This window comes from Magnolia sinica, chromosome 12 (genome assembly GCF_029962835.1).
Source record: "Magnolia sinica isolate HGM2019 chromosome 12, MsV1, whole genome shotgun sequence".
Classification (NCBI taxonomy): domain Eukaryota; kingdom Viridiplantae; phylum Streptophyta; class Magnoliopsida; order Magnoliales; family Magnoliaceae; genus Magnolia; species Magnolia sinica.
In genome coordinates this window covers 14,842,589-14,859,811 of record NC_080584.1, presented here as the reverse complement: position 1 = coordinate 14,859,811, position 17,223 = coordinate 14,842,589, and the positions used below count along the sequence as shown (strand labels likewise).

Genomic DNA, 17,223 nt, shown 5'->3' with positions numbered 1-17,223 from the left:
CATCATGATCATGTGTTTATTTAAACAAGAATCACTACTCATAAATTAAGAAGTGAATACACCTGTAAAGTAAGCAAATCGTTTGTTTAAAGGTGTTTGTTTAAACAAGAATCATGATTTATAAACCAAGAGTCAAATATACCAATCAGGTAGTTTGATTATTTGAAGGTGTTTATTATCAAGAATTAAAACTTATATATTGAGAGTTGAATATATCAATAAAGTAAATAAATTGAGAAAATTGTAATTATTACAATTTTTACATTATAAAAATATCATTTTTATTCAAATATACATGATATTACAGTACAATTATAATAATAAATAAGCATCATCCGTTTCTAACCATTTACCATTATAATTGAAAAACCAAATAAGCTAGTAGAGCTTAGTTTTGAATTGGAGTGATTTGTGAGAATTAGCTATTATTTAAACAATAATGAATTGAAGGGTTTTAGATATGAAAGGAGTTCAAATATTTAAAAACATCTTCTAAGCTCTCACCTGTAAGCGTATGTGATGATTTTTAATCCACTTAATTTTAAATGGATTTAATTTATCTGATTTCATGATATTTCAAATCCATGCTGCCAAACGGACCTTTAGATTCATTGGTGATTTATTTATTGTATATATGATAAGATCTTGACCGTGGATTATGGTACTGATTACGAGTTCATGTATTTAAACAGCCACCATCTTGTCAATAGACCACAATTTCCTTTTCCACATGGAATTCATGTATTTGAACATGCCCAGATTGCTGATCTATAATAAGGAATTTTCTCATCTATCTAAACCATTTCCATTTTTGCATGGATTCTTTATATCCAAACACCCCAATGGTCTATCGATCTCAAATAAAGCAACTTTTTTTTATTATGCATTGAATGAGTACATATGCAATCATGATATGATGATCTAGACCGTTGAGATTCTAGCTCTAAATATTAAATATGCATGCCCCCCAAAAAATACTCATCCATAGATCTACGTTTGATAAAGAAAAGGTCAATGATTGGGTGGCTTGGATGTTCTAATTTGCGAGATTTTTGGGGTGTGGGCTATCTATGATGGGTAGACGGATTGGATTACCCAACCATGAACCTCTGTGAACCCATCTACCATTGGTGGTGTTTGATCTAGCTTGAGTTGGGGTCCAGGGAAGGTTGATTAGCCCAATTGGAAAGGTTTTGGACGGATACATTTATCCATGGGACTTGTGTTTTGAATTCAGACCTATCCAACGGTCCAAATTTATAACTTAGACCCAAAGGAAAGTAGTGTTCCTTTGAAGAGAGCTGTGATCATTTTATGAGAGGATCGTGACTCACAAGTGCATACGTGTTACACGTGCGAGACTCAAGCTGTTCATCAGGCAAGCCTAACAAGGGGTCCGCTCTCTTGCTTGTTTGACATCCACTCCGTCCATTCAACGAGCCCCTCCACAACTTAAGTGGGACACACCAAAGGGAACAAGGTGGACACCCATCGTAGGTTTGTGTGGGCCCAAAAAAATGCCTATACTCCATCTAACCCGTTCATCTTGTCTGATTCACTAAAATGGATAGCCCCTCCAAAAATCAGCTTAATCCAGATATCACTCTCTCCACGCCGCGTGAACTTGTGAGGTTTTAGGTGTATTATGCATTTCTCCGCATGGTGTGACTCAGATGAGTTTTGGAGTGATCTAAGATTCTGTATTTACATAGAAAAGAAGAAGACTTACCCGATGGACGGTGTGGATTTTATCCATATAACATGGTGACCCCCACAGTGGTTGGGTGTTTTATCCGGTGCGTACAACAGGTTTGTTTAGGCTTCGGGTCCGTTTACACCGTTACCAGCTCTAAGCTGAAGCGGGGCCCAGGGGCAATGGTTTGGCAATCCAGACCGTTGGTCCGTTGAGTCCTTCCATGGACGCAGACCCCACTTGTCAAAACTAAAAACACGTGTGTAACGTGTATATTCTCTTATAACGGATGCTTTGGCTACACTTTCCCGAGACGAGTGCTTACATCGCGATAAACAAAGCTAAATTCAAGATAAGCGTAAGATCTAGACCATTCATCAATAGGAGCCCACTCTGACCATACCTTATATCAAAATCAATCTGGTTAGATTCCATCTAGACCGTCCAAATTTGTATGATTGATAATGGACCACCTCACTTTTTCTAGCCATCCGATTTCCAGTACGCGCATCGAAAACGAACTGATTGGAATGAATATTTTTAAACTGGTGGGCCCTAACTCATCAATGGGATGGATCTTCCATTGGCACGTGTGGAGAGAGTAGAATTCGGTAGCACAAGTGCGCGACTCTTATCTACGCAGGGCAGGCTCACTTCTCTAGTATCCGGTCATTGACAGCAAGGATCGAGTACCTGACCGCCACGTGTACGCTGTCGCCTGGCGTTAGTATGATATCCGTACTCTCAAGGAGTACCATATAATTCATATCTGTGTTGTCTCATACAGGACAAATCTCGTCCTCGCCATTTCTCGTGTGAATTTCTCCAGAGATTTTCAGATTTCGAAGTCTTTTTCGCGATATTAAAGGAAAAAAGTCGCTGGAAATAAAATATTAAAAAAATAAATTTTAAATTAATAAATCATTTTAAAAAACTATAATGATTTACTAGTTTTTTAAATGGTTTCTTTCTTTATAATGGCGATAAATTTAAATCATCCGATATTTTGGAAATGTTACGATATTATCATTATTTTGAGATATTCTCAAAATATCGGCGATATTTGTCCCAAACTCCCCCTCTCTCTTTCAGAAAGGTAAATGAAATTCAGCGGACGAAGGAAAAACAACGAACCAGTCTCGTTCTCGCAAGAGTTTTCTTCTCCTTTTTTTTTCGACTTCCGAAAGCAATCCGATCCTTTCTTTATCCCGCAAATTTTCAAATTCTGATGGCGACTTCTACGATACTAGGATAGATTGGAAGAAGAAGTTCCGAAATTTTGAGTTTTTTTTATTGATTTTTCCTTGAAAATGGCGAATTTTGAAGGATTTGAATAGATTAGAAGGAATTGGGAATTTTGTTGGTTTCGGTGAATTTTTATATAGAAAATGGCAATTTCTTGAAGGATTTTGGTTTAGATTGGAAGGATTTCTTCGAACTTGCTTGTTAATCTAAAATAATAGAATTTGAAGATAGTTTTTCTTTTTGATTTTAGGCGATTTTTATTTTTCTTTTTATTAATGAATTCCGCAGTGAAATGCGGCGCTGTTTGAATCGTGACGATCTGATTTTTATTGTTATTTTTTATTTTTGTAGTTATTTTGGTGATTTTTTGGACAGATTGAAAATCTGTTGAAATTGGAAGAATCTGAATTTTCTAATTTTCTTCTCCCTGTTTTTTTTTTTTTTTTTGGATTTTGCATTGGAGTGATGATCTGCTGAATTTTGAAGTATCGATTTCCCTTTTTTTTTGGTGAATTTTTTGTTTGAAGTTGATGCGTAAGAATGCTGAAAGGAATAGAAAAATCTTTCTTCGAATTCTGTTTCGTGCAAGTGTTTTGAATTCTTTGGTCCTGATGGAAGTTTAGGAAGATTTCTCTACGAGAATTCCTAGATCATGATTCTGAGGTTCGCTTCAAAATCCTGCTGGAAGATTTTCATTTGCTGGTAACTGCAGTCCTGATTCCAAAAGGTAGGATTGGATTCGCCTTGTTTAGTACTTGAGAAAATCTTTGAATTTGAGTTTGTTCTGTTCTTGTGAATTTTAGATGCATCTATCTGCTCTGAACATTTAGTCCATTCGTGTAATTTTCAATACATAGGATCATTGGAGAAGATTAGAAGATCTGGGTCCCATTGCAATCGCTTTTTTTTCTCTCAATTCATGGCGGAATTCGTGTCTATTGGTAAATTTGAATGCTCGTTGGGTGAAGTCAGATTGGATTAGATGATGGATACACTTATGGACAATTTGACAGAACCGTCGTCTTCTTTGAGTTTTACATCAACTTCCCATCTATCCAATGGTGCGAATAGTTACAACGTATCCGCTTCTAGTGGGCCTGAATCCGGCAGATCCAATCTTGAAATCATCAGTTTAAGTCGGCTCAGTTCTAATCTAGAAAAGCTATTGCTCGATTCCGATTTCGATTGTAGCGATGTGGAGATTGTTGTTGAAGGCATCCCGGTTGGTGTCCACCGATGTATCCTTGCTGCACGAAGTCGGTTTTTCCATGAGCTCTTCGCTAAGGGGGGAGATGGGTCTTCTAAGCCGGAGCGGAAACCAAAGTATCACATGAATGACTTGGTGCCAGATGGAAGGGTCGGGCACGAAGCGTTCATTATTTTCTTGAGTTATTTGTATACGGGTAAGCTAAAGCCATCCCCACAGGATGTATCAACGTGTGTGGACACTTCCTGTGTGCACGATGCTTGCCGGCCCGCTGTTAATTTTGCTGTGGAATTGATGTATGCTTCTTCAGTTTTTCAGATAGCAGAGCTGGTTTCTCTATTCCAGGTTTGCCATTCTCAGTACTGATCATTTATTTTCTACTAGTTGCTTCCTTGTATTTGGGTATGTAAGATGGTATTTTGCATATTCATGTGAATCTGGACTAATTCTTTTGAAGCCAATTGTGATTATTTTGCCAAGTTCCAGTGAGAATTCGTGGGTTCTAGCGGGCAATAAATGACGCAATGGTTAGCAGGGTGTGTTTCAACATTGAGGTCTTAGGTTCAAAAACAGTTTAGTTTTTCTTCCTTTTTTTTTTTTTTTTTCCTTCTTCATTTTTTTTTTTTTTCGTAAGGAAAGAAAGAAAGAAAGGAAAAAAAAGATTGTGCTAGAGCCAATTGTAAATATGTAATCACCCAACCATATGTTTTATATGCACTAATTCGTACATACGCCTTGAAAGTCTCTTCTAGAAGAAATATGAGCAAGTTTCACCCATTTTGCCACTGCTTGGTGATCCAGGCCATTCAATATATGATAATCAGATCCCTGAAAAAACTGGAGTATCCAAGTCAAAACTGGATGCTTGGAGGAGGGTAAGGATAAGGAATTCCCCATCTCTGAGACTTGAAATCCAAATGTATTAGGATTTTGACTTCTATAGTTGTTACTTATTTGGAATTTCATGGTGAATCACACAATTGGACAACAAGGTCAGCTTGTAATATTGTTTGGAAACTATTTAATCTGACTCTATTTAACCAATCAATTTCGTACCCCTGTACTAAAAATTTTGATTTTGAGAACTCCCAAACCTGATCCTTTCCATACTTGATACCTATATCCATTCTTGGGTAGCATAGGTTCATATAGAAGGTCCCACCTAAGATGGGAGACATGGATAAAACTCATTGACCCTACATCCTCACCATCTATACAGGGATGGGGAAGAAACATCAGTCCAGATTTCAAAACATGTATAGATGACAAGGATCTCTAGTTAGGGGGATTTTGCCATGCAGGCCACCCACATGGAGACCTACTAGATGAATGTTCGGAATCACCATATGGTGGGGCTGAATGGATGAACCTTTGTGGCGCAAGCCTGCCTTGCAAACCTCATCTTGATGTTTTTCTTCAAGATTCATCTGTCATTGAGCATTTTTCTTCAGAGCAGGTTCAGCAAATTTTGAGTAGGAAGGTAATATGAATGGGGATTTTGATTTGTTGTTGTGGTTTAGTTGTCAATCAGTTATTTCCCTTGGTGAATATGAAGCAGGCCTATATAACTTTTTTCTTCAAGAGGGAGAGTAGCCATGAAGCTATAGCCTTGGTTGTTTAGGTGATATTGCTAGACAATTCTTAGATTGGAGACGAGATTTTGGGATTTGATTATTTTCAAAATGGATGAGTATGATTTTATCACTGGTGATAATAGAGTTCAATTTTATGGAAGTTAGATACGTTGCTGAATTTGTACATGGCTTAGGGTGTTTTTGGTGCACCAAATTTCATGAAATGTGATGCAAATTTGCACGCAATTAGACAGATTAATTGTGAAATATCATAACACACCCTTATACTTTAGGCTGTGTTTGGATGAGTGGGTGAATTGCATATCTTCAGTTTACTAATCAAATAAGAAGTTATATGATTTTGTCATGTTTGGAATCTAAGGTTTAATCATGATTGTTTGGAGGTGTTTTTGGCAGATCAGATGTTATCTTGGAGTGACTTTGAATTCAAATTCAAAGTCCTAGGAAATGTTGTCAAAATCGTTATCGTATTGCAAATCGTAATGGGGGTTGAATCGTATCGAATCGCAAATTGTATCATAAATCGTAAGATATTTCACAATTTTCATAAAATTTTGAAAGATATGAAAAATATAAAGAAATCAATAAAAAAAATTAGAATTCATCAATCATCCTTTTACCATCAATATACACCAAGTAATACCATGTCATGATAGTGTTAAGGATTCTTATCTTTCCTTTATTTTTTTATCTTTTAAGAAATTTCCCTTAAAAACCATACAAGGATCCTTTTATACTTTATGTTCATGTTACCTTTCTTGAATGTAGAATCACGTTGGAAAAAAGTGGCATTGGATATTGTAGACCGACAAAAAAAGATATTTTGATTTCCAAACATTATTCCACAATATATATAAGTCAACATGATCGTAACAATCCATAAAAACATTCTAGACAAGTCATTCATCAATTTGGTGTTTCGACCAGTTAAGAAGTCATAAGAAAAGCTCTACGATTTAATGTTGAAGAGAATACATATCATTTAATCTCTTATAAAGAATAAATAAAATAATTTACATTTTCTGAACAATTCTTAAATTCCCCACCAATTTAAAAACATAAAACGAGAGCCAAGTGGGGATTAAAATAGAAGAGAACAAATTTGAATGGTAAATCGGGATTTGAATCATAATTCATAAGATTCAAATCATAGAATCGTAGGATTCATATAAAAAGGGATTCAAGGTGGGATTCAAATCATTTTTGCTTAAGATTCAACTCAAATCGTATATCTTAAATCATAAGATTTTAACAACACTGGTCTTGGGGAATTGGGAAGGAAAATGGAATGTCTCGTTAGTGGAAGGGCTAGGATGTAAGGACACATTATGAAGTGCATCTTTCTAAAATATGGATACGATAAGACCTTTTGAGGTCCCGAGTTCATTAGGAGTGATTTGGTGGTTGATAACTTTACTAATCATGACTGAGTTCTTATAAATGGTTTTGATTGGATAGATGGTGTGAACTTTGTTTTTTCTTCTGATAATTGAAATTTCCTTGTTACTGATTGAAGAAAGAAAGATATGCTGAATTGAATAGCGAAGAAATAGAAGTAATTGCAAGGAACCATTTAATAGAAAGATTTGACTGCATCTGGACTTTTATGTCCATGGTTTTGTCAAGATTTTGTTGTGTTGTTTTATACACACCATATATGCATGTATGTATACATACATGTATGCGTTCAACAACAACATCTTATTAGAATGAGTCTTGGCATTAAAATTAGAAAAATTGACTTCAGAGATAGATGGGAGCCTGATGTGATTATTGATGCTTTTTGAGATGTAGGTTGATTATTTATGCACGATTGAGTCACAATCAGCTGCAATTTTGTGCATATTTGTTTGGGAGGGGGAGAGTTAACTTGATTCCACAGACAAAGTTACAAGATTGGGAGCCTGACGTGTTTACTGATGCTTTTTGAGATGTAGGTTGATTGTTTATGCACAATTGAGTCTCGATCATCTGCAATTTTTTACATATTTGTTCTTTTGGAGTTAAAAGCTAGGTTTCTGATTTTGTAAGTGCAACACTAGGTGGAATATTACTGGATTTGTTTAATCCAACTCTATATTCCAGGTGACTTATTTACCATAGCATAACAGACTTTTAACACAGTGTCAATAAGCCCCAAAGAGATTATTACTTGCTTTGTGCTATTCTTCTTTGTTTCTTTTCCTCTAAGCACTTACCATTTTAGATTTAAGGTAATTGTTTATTTAGTTGTATTCAACTTCCAGAAGTTTGGTATTCCTGTTTTCGATTTTTTTTTTTAAAGGTTATATGGAATTGTTTGTATTTAGTGCATGGCTTCAAAACTGGAGGAATCAACTCAATTAGATTAGATTTTGTGACTAGACGGAAACTCAATTCCATCAAGTGGCGTTCGAGTTTTTTCCTTTTTTTTTTTCTAGTTTTTCTGAATTTTCTTTAGTTTATTCGGGTGGATTAGATATTCTTCTATTTCTAGGATTTGTTAGATATTTTTAGATGTTTACCTCTTATCTTTTAGATGAATTGGATTGAGTATGTAAGAAGGGATATGAAGGCTTGTTCGCTTACCAAGTTGGAGGCCTGTAGATGTGTTTGATTCATAAAAGCAGACCCCAAATAGTCGAGACAAGGCTTTGATTATTGTTGTTGCTGCTGCTGTTATATGATGAAAATGTTGAATAAATATCTTTTTGCATTTAGATATCAAGTTTTAAGCTTTGAGTTTTTCCTGAATTTCCCTCCACATCTTCAAGCCTTCCTGACTCAATGGACACTTCAAGTCTAGTTGAGTTTTCAGGTTTTCAAACAATGATTTAGTGTAGTAACTGCTTCAATCGTCATGCCCAGAGAGCTCCAGGGGCGAAAGACGGTGGCAACCAGATTGAAAACCACATGAAGGCAATTGCTGTGGTCTGAAAATGCCGTTGTGCATCATTAATTTTGATAATCGGCAGTAGTTCTAACTTAATGTTTCTCAACAAAACAGAATAATTTTATTTTTGCAGTATGATAAAAGGAAATCACATTCTCATGAATGGTGAATCTTTCATTGAATTTTTTATTTTTATTTATTATTATTATTATTATTTTTTGTAATAGATGTCCTGATATTTTCTCCAAAGCAATAAATTGGTCATTATTGTGGAATCTTCAGAATCCAAAATTTTCCTCTGAATTTAATGATTAGGAACTAACACTAGCATGCCTTTTCCAAAATTGGGTTCCCATATAAATGCTGGGTACCAATTATTCTACAAAGGCAAGTTGGGTGTCTTTATAAACCAGCAATCAATAACTCCCATGTTTCAAATGGATATTTGGGAACAATAATGAACTTTGTAGAATCTTTGGAGTGATGGCTTTGTGTTTTCACAGATTCAAATAGTGTGGGTGATCCCAAGACCCTATTTGGAATCAAGGAAGCGAGAATGTGAAATTTGGTAAATCCATCAACTTGTTAAAGTCATGGATTTGCATTGGATTTCATCATCATCATCTAAGCCTTATCCGATATAATTGGGGTTGACCACATGATCTTTTTCTACCAATCCACTCTATCAAGGGCGATGCAACACTTTGCTTACAAGGAACACCCTAGCATGAGTTTGGAATGTCATATTGTTCAAATTCATAATTAAAGTTATGGCATAAGTTTGATGCCGGATGCAACCCTGTTCCTTTATCTGAGTTGGGGATTGACAATGACAGCACAAGCTCCCATAGGTGCAATTTAATCAACCATTGCATAGGTTTATTACAATCAAGCATTAGCTAATAGTCTATTACGTAGGGTGATTACAATCAATGAGTTGGATTTGCACTGCATTTGTATTTGACAAATTCCTAAGATCACTGTTTGAGTATCACACTACAAATCCATGGATTTGGGGAGCATTTATTGCAAAGGAATTACTTCTTTTCCTCTCATTTTGAGGATTTTCCAAGTCTTTAGTTTCTCAAGGATTTGGATATGCCCCAAATCCATGGATTTATGGACCTGTGAATTTGGGAAATCGACATATTTAACAAATCCCCAATTAAAAGCAAATAGGGGAGATTTGAAATCCTTGGATTTCTCAAATCCCTTCCTCAAATCCTTCCACCCCAAACAGCCCTTAGAAGTTTGGGTTTTATTGTTGAATTTGCTGTTTGAACCAAATGTTATGTCATTTGTGGTACATGTGAGGATTTGATTGATTGCTCTTTATCTGGAGACTCCATTGTCATACTCAAAATGATTAGTAATACTTCAGAAATTAAAATAAAATTCACCAAATGCGAATGAATCATTTGCATTAATTATTGTAATACCCAAAGCAGCAGTTTCAATTTATTTTTTTTTCAAAAGTGTTATTCTAGTTTCGATAGGATTTTCTGCAATCACTCATGGTGATTTGGATGCACTAGCAAATAGAATTGCAATTGTTAGTGTGACAAAGTGGGAATGACCAAATTGTAATTTACTTTCTCAGCATTGCAATTGCATTACATTGAACTGTTGAAGTTAGATTTCAGAGAGATGTGAGTACAATATGCGGCCTACCTCCATATTTTGAATACTAGGGAATATCAACTTTCGTGATGTCCTCTTGATTAAACCAATTGTTCATGAATCAATTAACTTGTGCATCCAAACACAGCCTTAAAATAACCACATCCAATGATTTCATAATTAGGACTGCAACTTGAGTTCGGGTCAACCCAAAACCCAATTGACCCAATCTGAGTTCTGGTCGGGTTGTCAAGGTCCTCCGGTCAGGTTGGGTTAGGTCGGGATGGGAATAAACACATGTATTTGTCAGTTTTAGGTCGTGTCAGGTCAGGTCAGGTTGGGTCGAGTATAGAGGAATTCGGGTTGGGTTCGTGTTGGGCACCTCGGATTGGAATTTGGGTAGAGTCGGGTTGCAGGTTGGGTCCTCTTGAGTTTGGGTGGGGTTTGGTTGACCCTCAGCCCAACCCGCCCAAGTTGCACCCCTAATTGAATGCCAATGGTCTGTTTTTTTCCACCTCTTAATTTTTAAGACTATTGCATCTGTTCTTGATTCTGATGGTATTTGCGATGTGATCTTGAGCACTTAATTCGATCAAAACTGTAATGATGACTTGGAACTGTTTATTCGTGCAGCGTCGTCTTCTCAATTTCGTCGAGAAGGCCCTCATCGAAGATGTAATACCAATCGTTCAGGTCGCCTTCCATTGCCAGCTGAATCTTCTCCTCACTCACTGCATCCAGAGAGTCGCACGGTCTGATCTTGACAACATCACTCTAGAGAAGGAGGCGCCACCTGAGGTCGTGGACAACATCAAATTACTCCGTCTCAAATCCCATCCAAATGATCCTTCTGCCCAAGTGGACCCCGTGCAAGAAAAGAGAGTCAGGAGAATCCACAAGGCGCTGGATTCGGATGATGTCGAGCTCTTAAAGCTTCTGCTGAGCGAATCAGACATCACCTTGGATGACGCGAATGCTCTTCACTATGCAGCTGCCTACTGTGATTCGAAGATTGTGGCCGAGGTGCTAGAGCTAAGACTGGCAAATGTCAACCTCAAGAATGCTAGAGGCTATACAGTCCTCCATGTGGCTGCCATGCGTAGGGAGCCAGCTGTGATCATGTCGTTGCTGAGGATGGGAGCTTGTGTGTCGGATATAACAGCAGACGGGCAAAGCACCATTAGTATCTGTCGGAGGCTGACGAGGGCCAAGGATTATTGTGCAAAGACGGAGCAGGGGCAGGAGTCGAACAAGGACCGGATTTGCATCGATATTTTGGAGAGGGAGATGCGGCGGAACCCGACTGATGGGGATGGGTCCAATTCATCGATGGTGATGGCCGACGATCTGCACATGAGGCTGTTGTATCTAGAGAATAGAGGTGAGTATCTCAAAAGCTTTCTTTTGTAGGATATTTCAGGTTTTCGCTTCGAGTTCTGTCTTTCGCAATGCATTATGTTATTTATTTCCTTCTTTTTATCAGCGAATTTAAATCTTTGTTAAGGGAACACAAGCCATGATAGCTTCCACTTGAGAAGATTTCTATGTTTGTTCCTTTCAATATCAAGCCCTGCTAAAGGCTACGTGAGAGTAAGATTTTGGGTCCTATTTTTCCTACATGTGGAGAACATGTATGTATCTGGACTATTCATCAGGTTGGACGCACCATGCATGTGGTGTTGCCGAAAAATGTGACCCATTTGGTGCATGGGTTCCAGAGAAAAAAAAAAAAACTTGGATACAGGAAACAAAGCAAGAAACAGATGTTGAAAGTCAAAATGTTTCATTTTACATCAGTTATCATAGTATTTGCAAATTCCAAAAATGGGAGGCGTCAAATACTGGTCTTGGAAATGGGAAATGGCTTTCTGGTAAAGCTGGTCATCAGATGGGCCATGTGGACATCAAATGCGACAGTTGATCAATCCTCTTTTAACTGTCCATTCTTATGTTACATGTTTGGCCCATCCAATGACTGGACTGCCTGATTTCAGGTTATGGCACATACATGGTGGGACCCACTTGATGAACAGCCTGGATCTTGTGCACATGTTCAACATCTGCGGGAGTTGGATTGAAATTCCCACTCTTGTGAGTAGCCTTCTCATTTCTCCTAAAAATAGGAATGGTTGAAACTACTTCACTTAATATGGCATCCAGATTTCCATGAACAACCTTTGCTTTTTTGTATTTGATTTTTGAATTATGATCAGATCTGTAGCATATACTAAATCAAATGCTGATTCCAGGTGGGCCACGTAGGAAGTATTGATGTTGAGGATTGTCATTAAGGACTACCTTCTTTGTCTCTCTTCACATCAACACTGTGCAGGGATGGCAATTGGTTGGGTGATCTGCCCGGCTTTTGACTGGTCTTGGACCTATAGCCTGGGCCATGGGCTGGGCTTGGACCTGGCCTGTATGGTCCCATCAATTTTCAGGCCAGGGTTGGTTTTAGGTCATTTTAGCCCGACCCAGCCCTACCTAACATAATGTGTTCTATTTTAGGTATATGCCATTCCAAGCACTGGTTAGGCACACATGCATCTTGCATGTTGACCTTGGTTTTCATTTTCTAAATGTCTATTTCTCCTTGCACGTGTGGCCCACCTGATCAGGGAATGGATTAGGAACATTCACTGTGGAAAATAAGGATTTAATCAATTTTTTTCAGGCTCGGGCTTTGCTGTGCTCAGCCCATGCTAGGCTCAGGCCTTATGGCTTATAGTGTTGGGCCAAGTCGGGCCGGGCCTACATTCGTCTGGCCTGTTGCCACCCCTAACTGCATGGACAGCCCCACCTAGAGTGAGCAGTGGTTGGTAGCATATAAACCGCTATTTGGTCTACAACCTAGCTGATTGTTCCTCAATGTACAATCCGGTTATGTTGATACACTTCGTGGTCCTTTTTACTAAATAATGCTTTTCTCATTAACCTTTTGGTAAAAATTTGGAATTGAACAACATCTGTTAGATGTCATGAATAGAAAATTTTATAGGAGATTTATTTTTAAAATCTGTTTGATTAAGAGCTTTTATTTTTCATTTCAGTGGCATTTGCAAGGTTGCTTTTCCCTGCTGAAGCTAAGCTAGCAATGAAAATCGCACACGCAGAGACAACTTCTGAGTTCGCTGGCCTTTCTGCACCTAAGAACACATCTGGGACCCTAAGAGAGGTTGATCTGAATGAGACACCTATCGTGCAGAACAAAAGGCTCCGATCGAGGATGGACGCCCTCCAAAAAACAGGTACCATGAATTTCCTATCAAAGACTGATTCGGTTGTGATCGCTTGCACCGAGTTTTTGGTGCAAGTGCTTACTAAAGACTGAGGGATCTTGATCAGGTGGTTGCCCATTTGTCTAGGATTCTGGGCCACACCATATTGGTTTTGAAACTGGAACCGTTACGAACCAAATCAAACACCCCTCTTGACTCCCCTTTAAAGGTGTCAATTGCCCTTTCTGCATCATTTGAAAGCTCAGTAATGGCCACCAACTCATTGATTCCGAACGGTCGAGTCAGAATTCAGTCGAGCCAAGGGAAAAAAAACAAAAGAGGGCGATGATTCTATTAATAAATTATTGCTGAATTAGTGTATAAACCTTACCTACTCATAATCGGTTCATGCCCATCGATTTGGAATATCTAACACGGGCCATAGCCTAGACTTACATGTATGGGATGTTACCTATTATCTGGTCGGTAGCCCGCATTTGATTTAGAGGAATTATCATATCCTTGATCCAAGGTTTTGCAGTGTGTTTGGGTTTTCAGTTCTGACAGGTGGGTTCCATGGTTCATTAGTCTATACCCATCAGTCATGACACAGATGAGCTGTGCCCTGATAAACCCAACCTTTCATTCCGTGGCCAACAAATAGACAGTTAAGATGAGATTCAAATGAAAATCGGCCCTAGATTGGTGGATAGTATCTTCCTATCTGGGACAGTTTTTAGGCCATAGTCCATCCACAATGAGGCACAACGGCCAGCGGAATGGATTAATGAACCATGGGCCCTGCTTGTCAGAAGACTTCAAACTGGAGATCTGAGTATACCGTAATTCCTCTCAAATGACATGGCCAACAATCGATGATTTCATTGGTCATGGTCATTCAGTTTGTATGATTGTCTACAAAGGGCTCATCCAAGAGCTCATCAGTTGGATGGACTAGGTCAACGAGCATGCTCTTTTGACCTTAGTTCTAAAACTTGGTGGGTTGATTCAAAACTCATCTGAGTTAACAACCTCAACGGGATTTCGAGCTGAGTCTCATGGAAACTCGTTGACTGGCATGGCTTAGTCTTGTTCTTGACAAGACTTGTTGAGTTGGCTCAAAAACTTGACTGACTCAATTTGAATTGGCATGACTGGACCAAGTCACGTGACCAGTCATCTGGGTTTTTGTTGTAAAACTAGAAAGTGCTTTATGCAAGAATCTAAGAGGCAGCCTCATTTATCAGAAAAGCAAGATGCTACCACTGCATTGCGCTGTTGTGCTTTGTTTGGATATTTCAATTGTTCTAGCTGTTTCCAACAATTTTAAATGAATTAAATAATAAAAAAATAATTATGAAAATATCTAGTTGAGCCGATTATGTTTTAAGAGTGGAGCGATTGTGAAGGATGTTGCCCATAGAATTCAAGTAGGGTGGAAGAAATGGAGATGTGTCTCGGTTATTTTATGTGATGATTGTGTACCATTCAAACTGAAAGGGAAATTTTATTGGATGGCTATAAGACCAATCATGCTTCATTAAACAAATTGTTGGGCAGTTAAGGAATAACATGTTCATAGGATTAGTATAGCTGAAATGAAGATGTTGAGATGGATGAGTGGCAAGACAAAGAAGGCTAGAATTCGAAATGAATGCATTCGAAAGAATTTAGGAGCAACACCAATAGGTAATAAGATTAGGGAAAGTAGATTTAGATAGTTTGGTCATGTGCAACTGAGACCATGAACTATGCCGGTTAGGAGTGAGTTGGTATAAGTTGAAGGCTCTAAAAGGGTACGGGGAAGGCCAAAAGGACGTGGATGGAGGTAGTAAGAAAATTCTTCATGACGTATGGTCTAACTCAAGTCTGGCTCTTGATAGAGTAGAATGGTGGAAAAGGATTCATGTAGCTGCCCCAATTAGTTGGAATAAGGCTTAGATGATGATGGTGAATGAGTCGAGCTGATTAAAGACTTGGTTGAGTATTGCAGGGGCATTTTCACATTGGGCTCGAGTGGAGTAGCCCGTGGGATGCGGGGACGCAGTCGGGGTGGGTGACCCATGTGATTTGGCGCCCACGGGAGAGATCTCGTGTTCGAGACTTCTCACTGGGGGTAATTAATGTGCATTTCACACGGAGCTCGAGTGGGATAGCCCGTGGGATGCGGGGACACGCTCGGGGTGGGCGGCCCATGTGATTTGGGGCCCACGAAGGGGGTTCGGCCGAGGTCCTAACGCATGTAATGTGGGGCCTGGGCTATGAAATAAAGGGATTAATTTGCCATACTCTAACAGTTCGAGCTTTTAGAGCAAGTGGTTAATTGTCCTACATCATTGAGTCTTCGAGTTAACGTGACCCAGCTAGACTTCGAATAAAGTCGAGTCGAGTTTTTTAGTATTTGAAATATGTTTTCGACTTGACCATCAAGCCAGTAAGCTAGTTTATACAGCAAGGCTTGCTATACGATCACAACCCATGAGTCAGAGTTCAGTCAAACCCATTCAAGCTTGCACAAGCCACCATAGGCATCAAGCATTTTGGGGAAGAACCATGCCAACATCCAAGCTGATTCAACTCATTAACTCTGTTGATTTGAGCATGGATTGAAGGCAAGGCAACTTGGATCAACTTGTTCGGTCCTGAGTTTATCAGGATTTGACCAGTTGGGCAAATGCTGACCCGTGGTACTGAACTGGATCAGTCTAGAAGGGGTCCAATTCAGGACTCAGACAACTCGCAAATCCAGGTATGTGAGTCATTAGTGAGTCACTGAGGTTATTTAATAGTACTGAATTTTTATGTGCGACAACCTGTATCTGGCACACACATACAACTATCCAGACCATTCAAATTGAGGGGCTCACTGTGGATGAAGCATTGGTCGAGAAATCCTAACCATCAAATTGGTTTGTTGGCAATTAGCCTCTCACTCGTTGCTGTTTTCATTGATTGCAGTTGAGTTGGGTAGGCATTATTTCCCGCATTGTTCGGAAGTTCTGGATAAGTTCCTGGAAGATGATCTACCAGACCTGTTCTACCTTGAGCGGGGCACCCCTGAGGAGCAGAAGATCAAGCGGATGCGATTCTGCGAGCTTAAAGAGGACGTCCAGAAGGCCTTCAGCAAGGACAAGGCCGAGTTCAGCCAGTCAGTGCTGTCATCTTCATCATCATCTTCATCTTCGTTGAAGGAAAATGTATCATACAAGGCCTCAAGGAAGTGAGAAAGGTACGTAGCTTAGTAGTAGCAACAGTTGTTGTATTTTAATCTCATAGAGAGGAATACATAGGAAAATTTTTGCATATTATTACATAATCCCGTGTCTGAGAAGCGATTGAAGAAGCCATTCCCAGCAAATGCAATGTTGTCAAATCCCATATGCCATCGTATGTGACCAGCATATTCTATTCGCATATGCCATTGCATGCTCGCATATGTGATCGCAAATTGCTATATGTTTTTTTGAAAAAAAAAAAAAAGAAGAAGTTTTGAAAGAAAAAAAATCTAAAAAATTAGGAAAACTATGCCTAATTATTATAAGTGATTGGATGGGGTTATTTTACCTATTTCATTGTAGTTTGAGTGTTTGACACTATTAGACCATCTATAAATAAAGTAATATATATATATATATATATATATATATATATATATATATATATATATATATAAATAAAGTAATATATATATATATATATATATACATTTTTACAAAACAATACGCGATCGCGTATGGAGTATGCCATCGCATTCTCGCATATGCGACCTCATA

General features: G+C 38.4%; 1 protein-coding gene across 1 annotated transcript; it reads left to right on the top strand.

Moving 5' to 3' along the window:
- The first annotated feature begins 2,807 nt into the window (after positions 1 to 2,807).
- LOC131220977 (BTB/POZ domain and ankyrin repeat-containing protein NPR1) lies at positions 2,808 to 16,793 on the top strand. Its single transcript, XM_058216018.1, has 5 exons — positions 2,808 to 3,665; positions 3,796 to 4,490; positions 10,866 to 11,613; positions 13,283 to 13,480; positions 16,409 to 16,793. The coding sequence occupies exons 2-5, from the start codon at positions 3,921 to 3,923 to the stop codon at positions 16,672 to 16,674; spliced, it is 1,782 nt and encodes a 593-aa protein (XP_058072001.1). The 5' UTR covers positions 2,808 to 3,665; positions 3,796 to 3,920; the 3' UTR covers positions 16,675 to 16,793.
- Positions 16,794 to 17,223: the final 430 nt, after the last annotated feature.

What these genes read in the sequence shown, in the direction of transcription:
- LOC131220977 (XM_058216018.1), top strand. Translation starts at nt 3,921, where the DNA reads ATGATGGATACACTTATGGACAATTTGACAGAACCGTCGTCTTCTTTG. An exon ending in GTTGTATCTAGAGAATAGAG is followed by an intron (nt 11,614 to 13,282) that starts GTGAGTATCTCA and finishes TTTTCATTTCAG; the next exon opens with TGGCATTTGCAAGGTTGCTT. An exon ending in GGACGCCCTCCAAAAAACAG is followed by an intron (nt 13,481 to 16,408) that starts GTACCATGAATT and finishes CATTGATTGCAG; the next exon opens with TTGAGTTGGGTAGGCATTAT.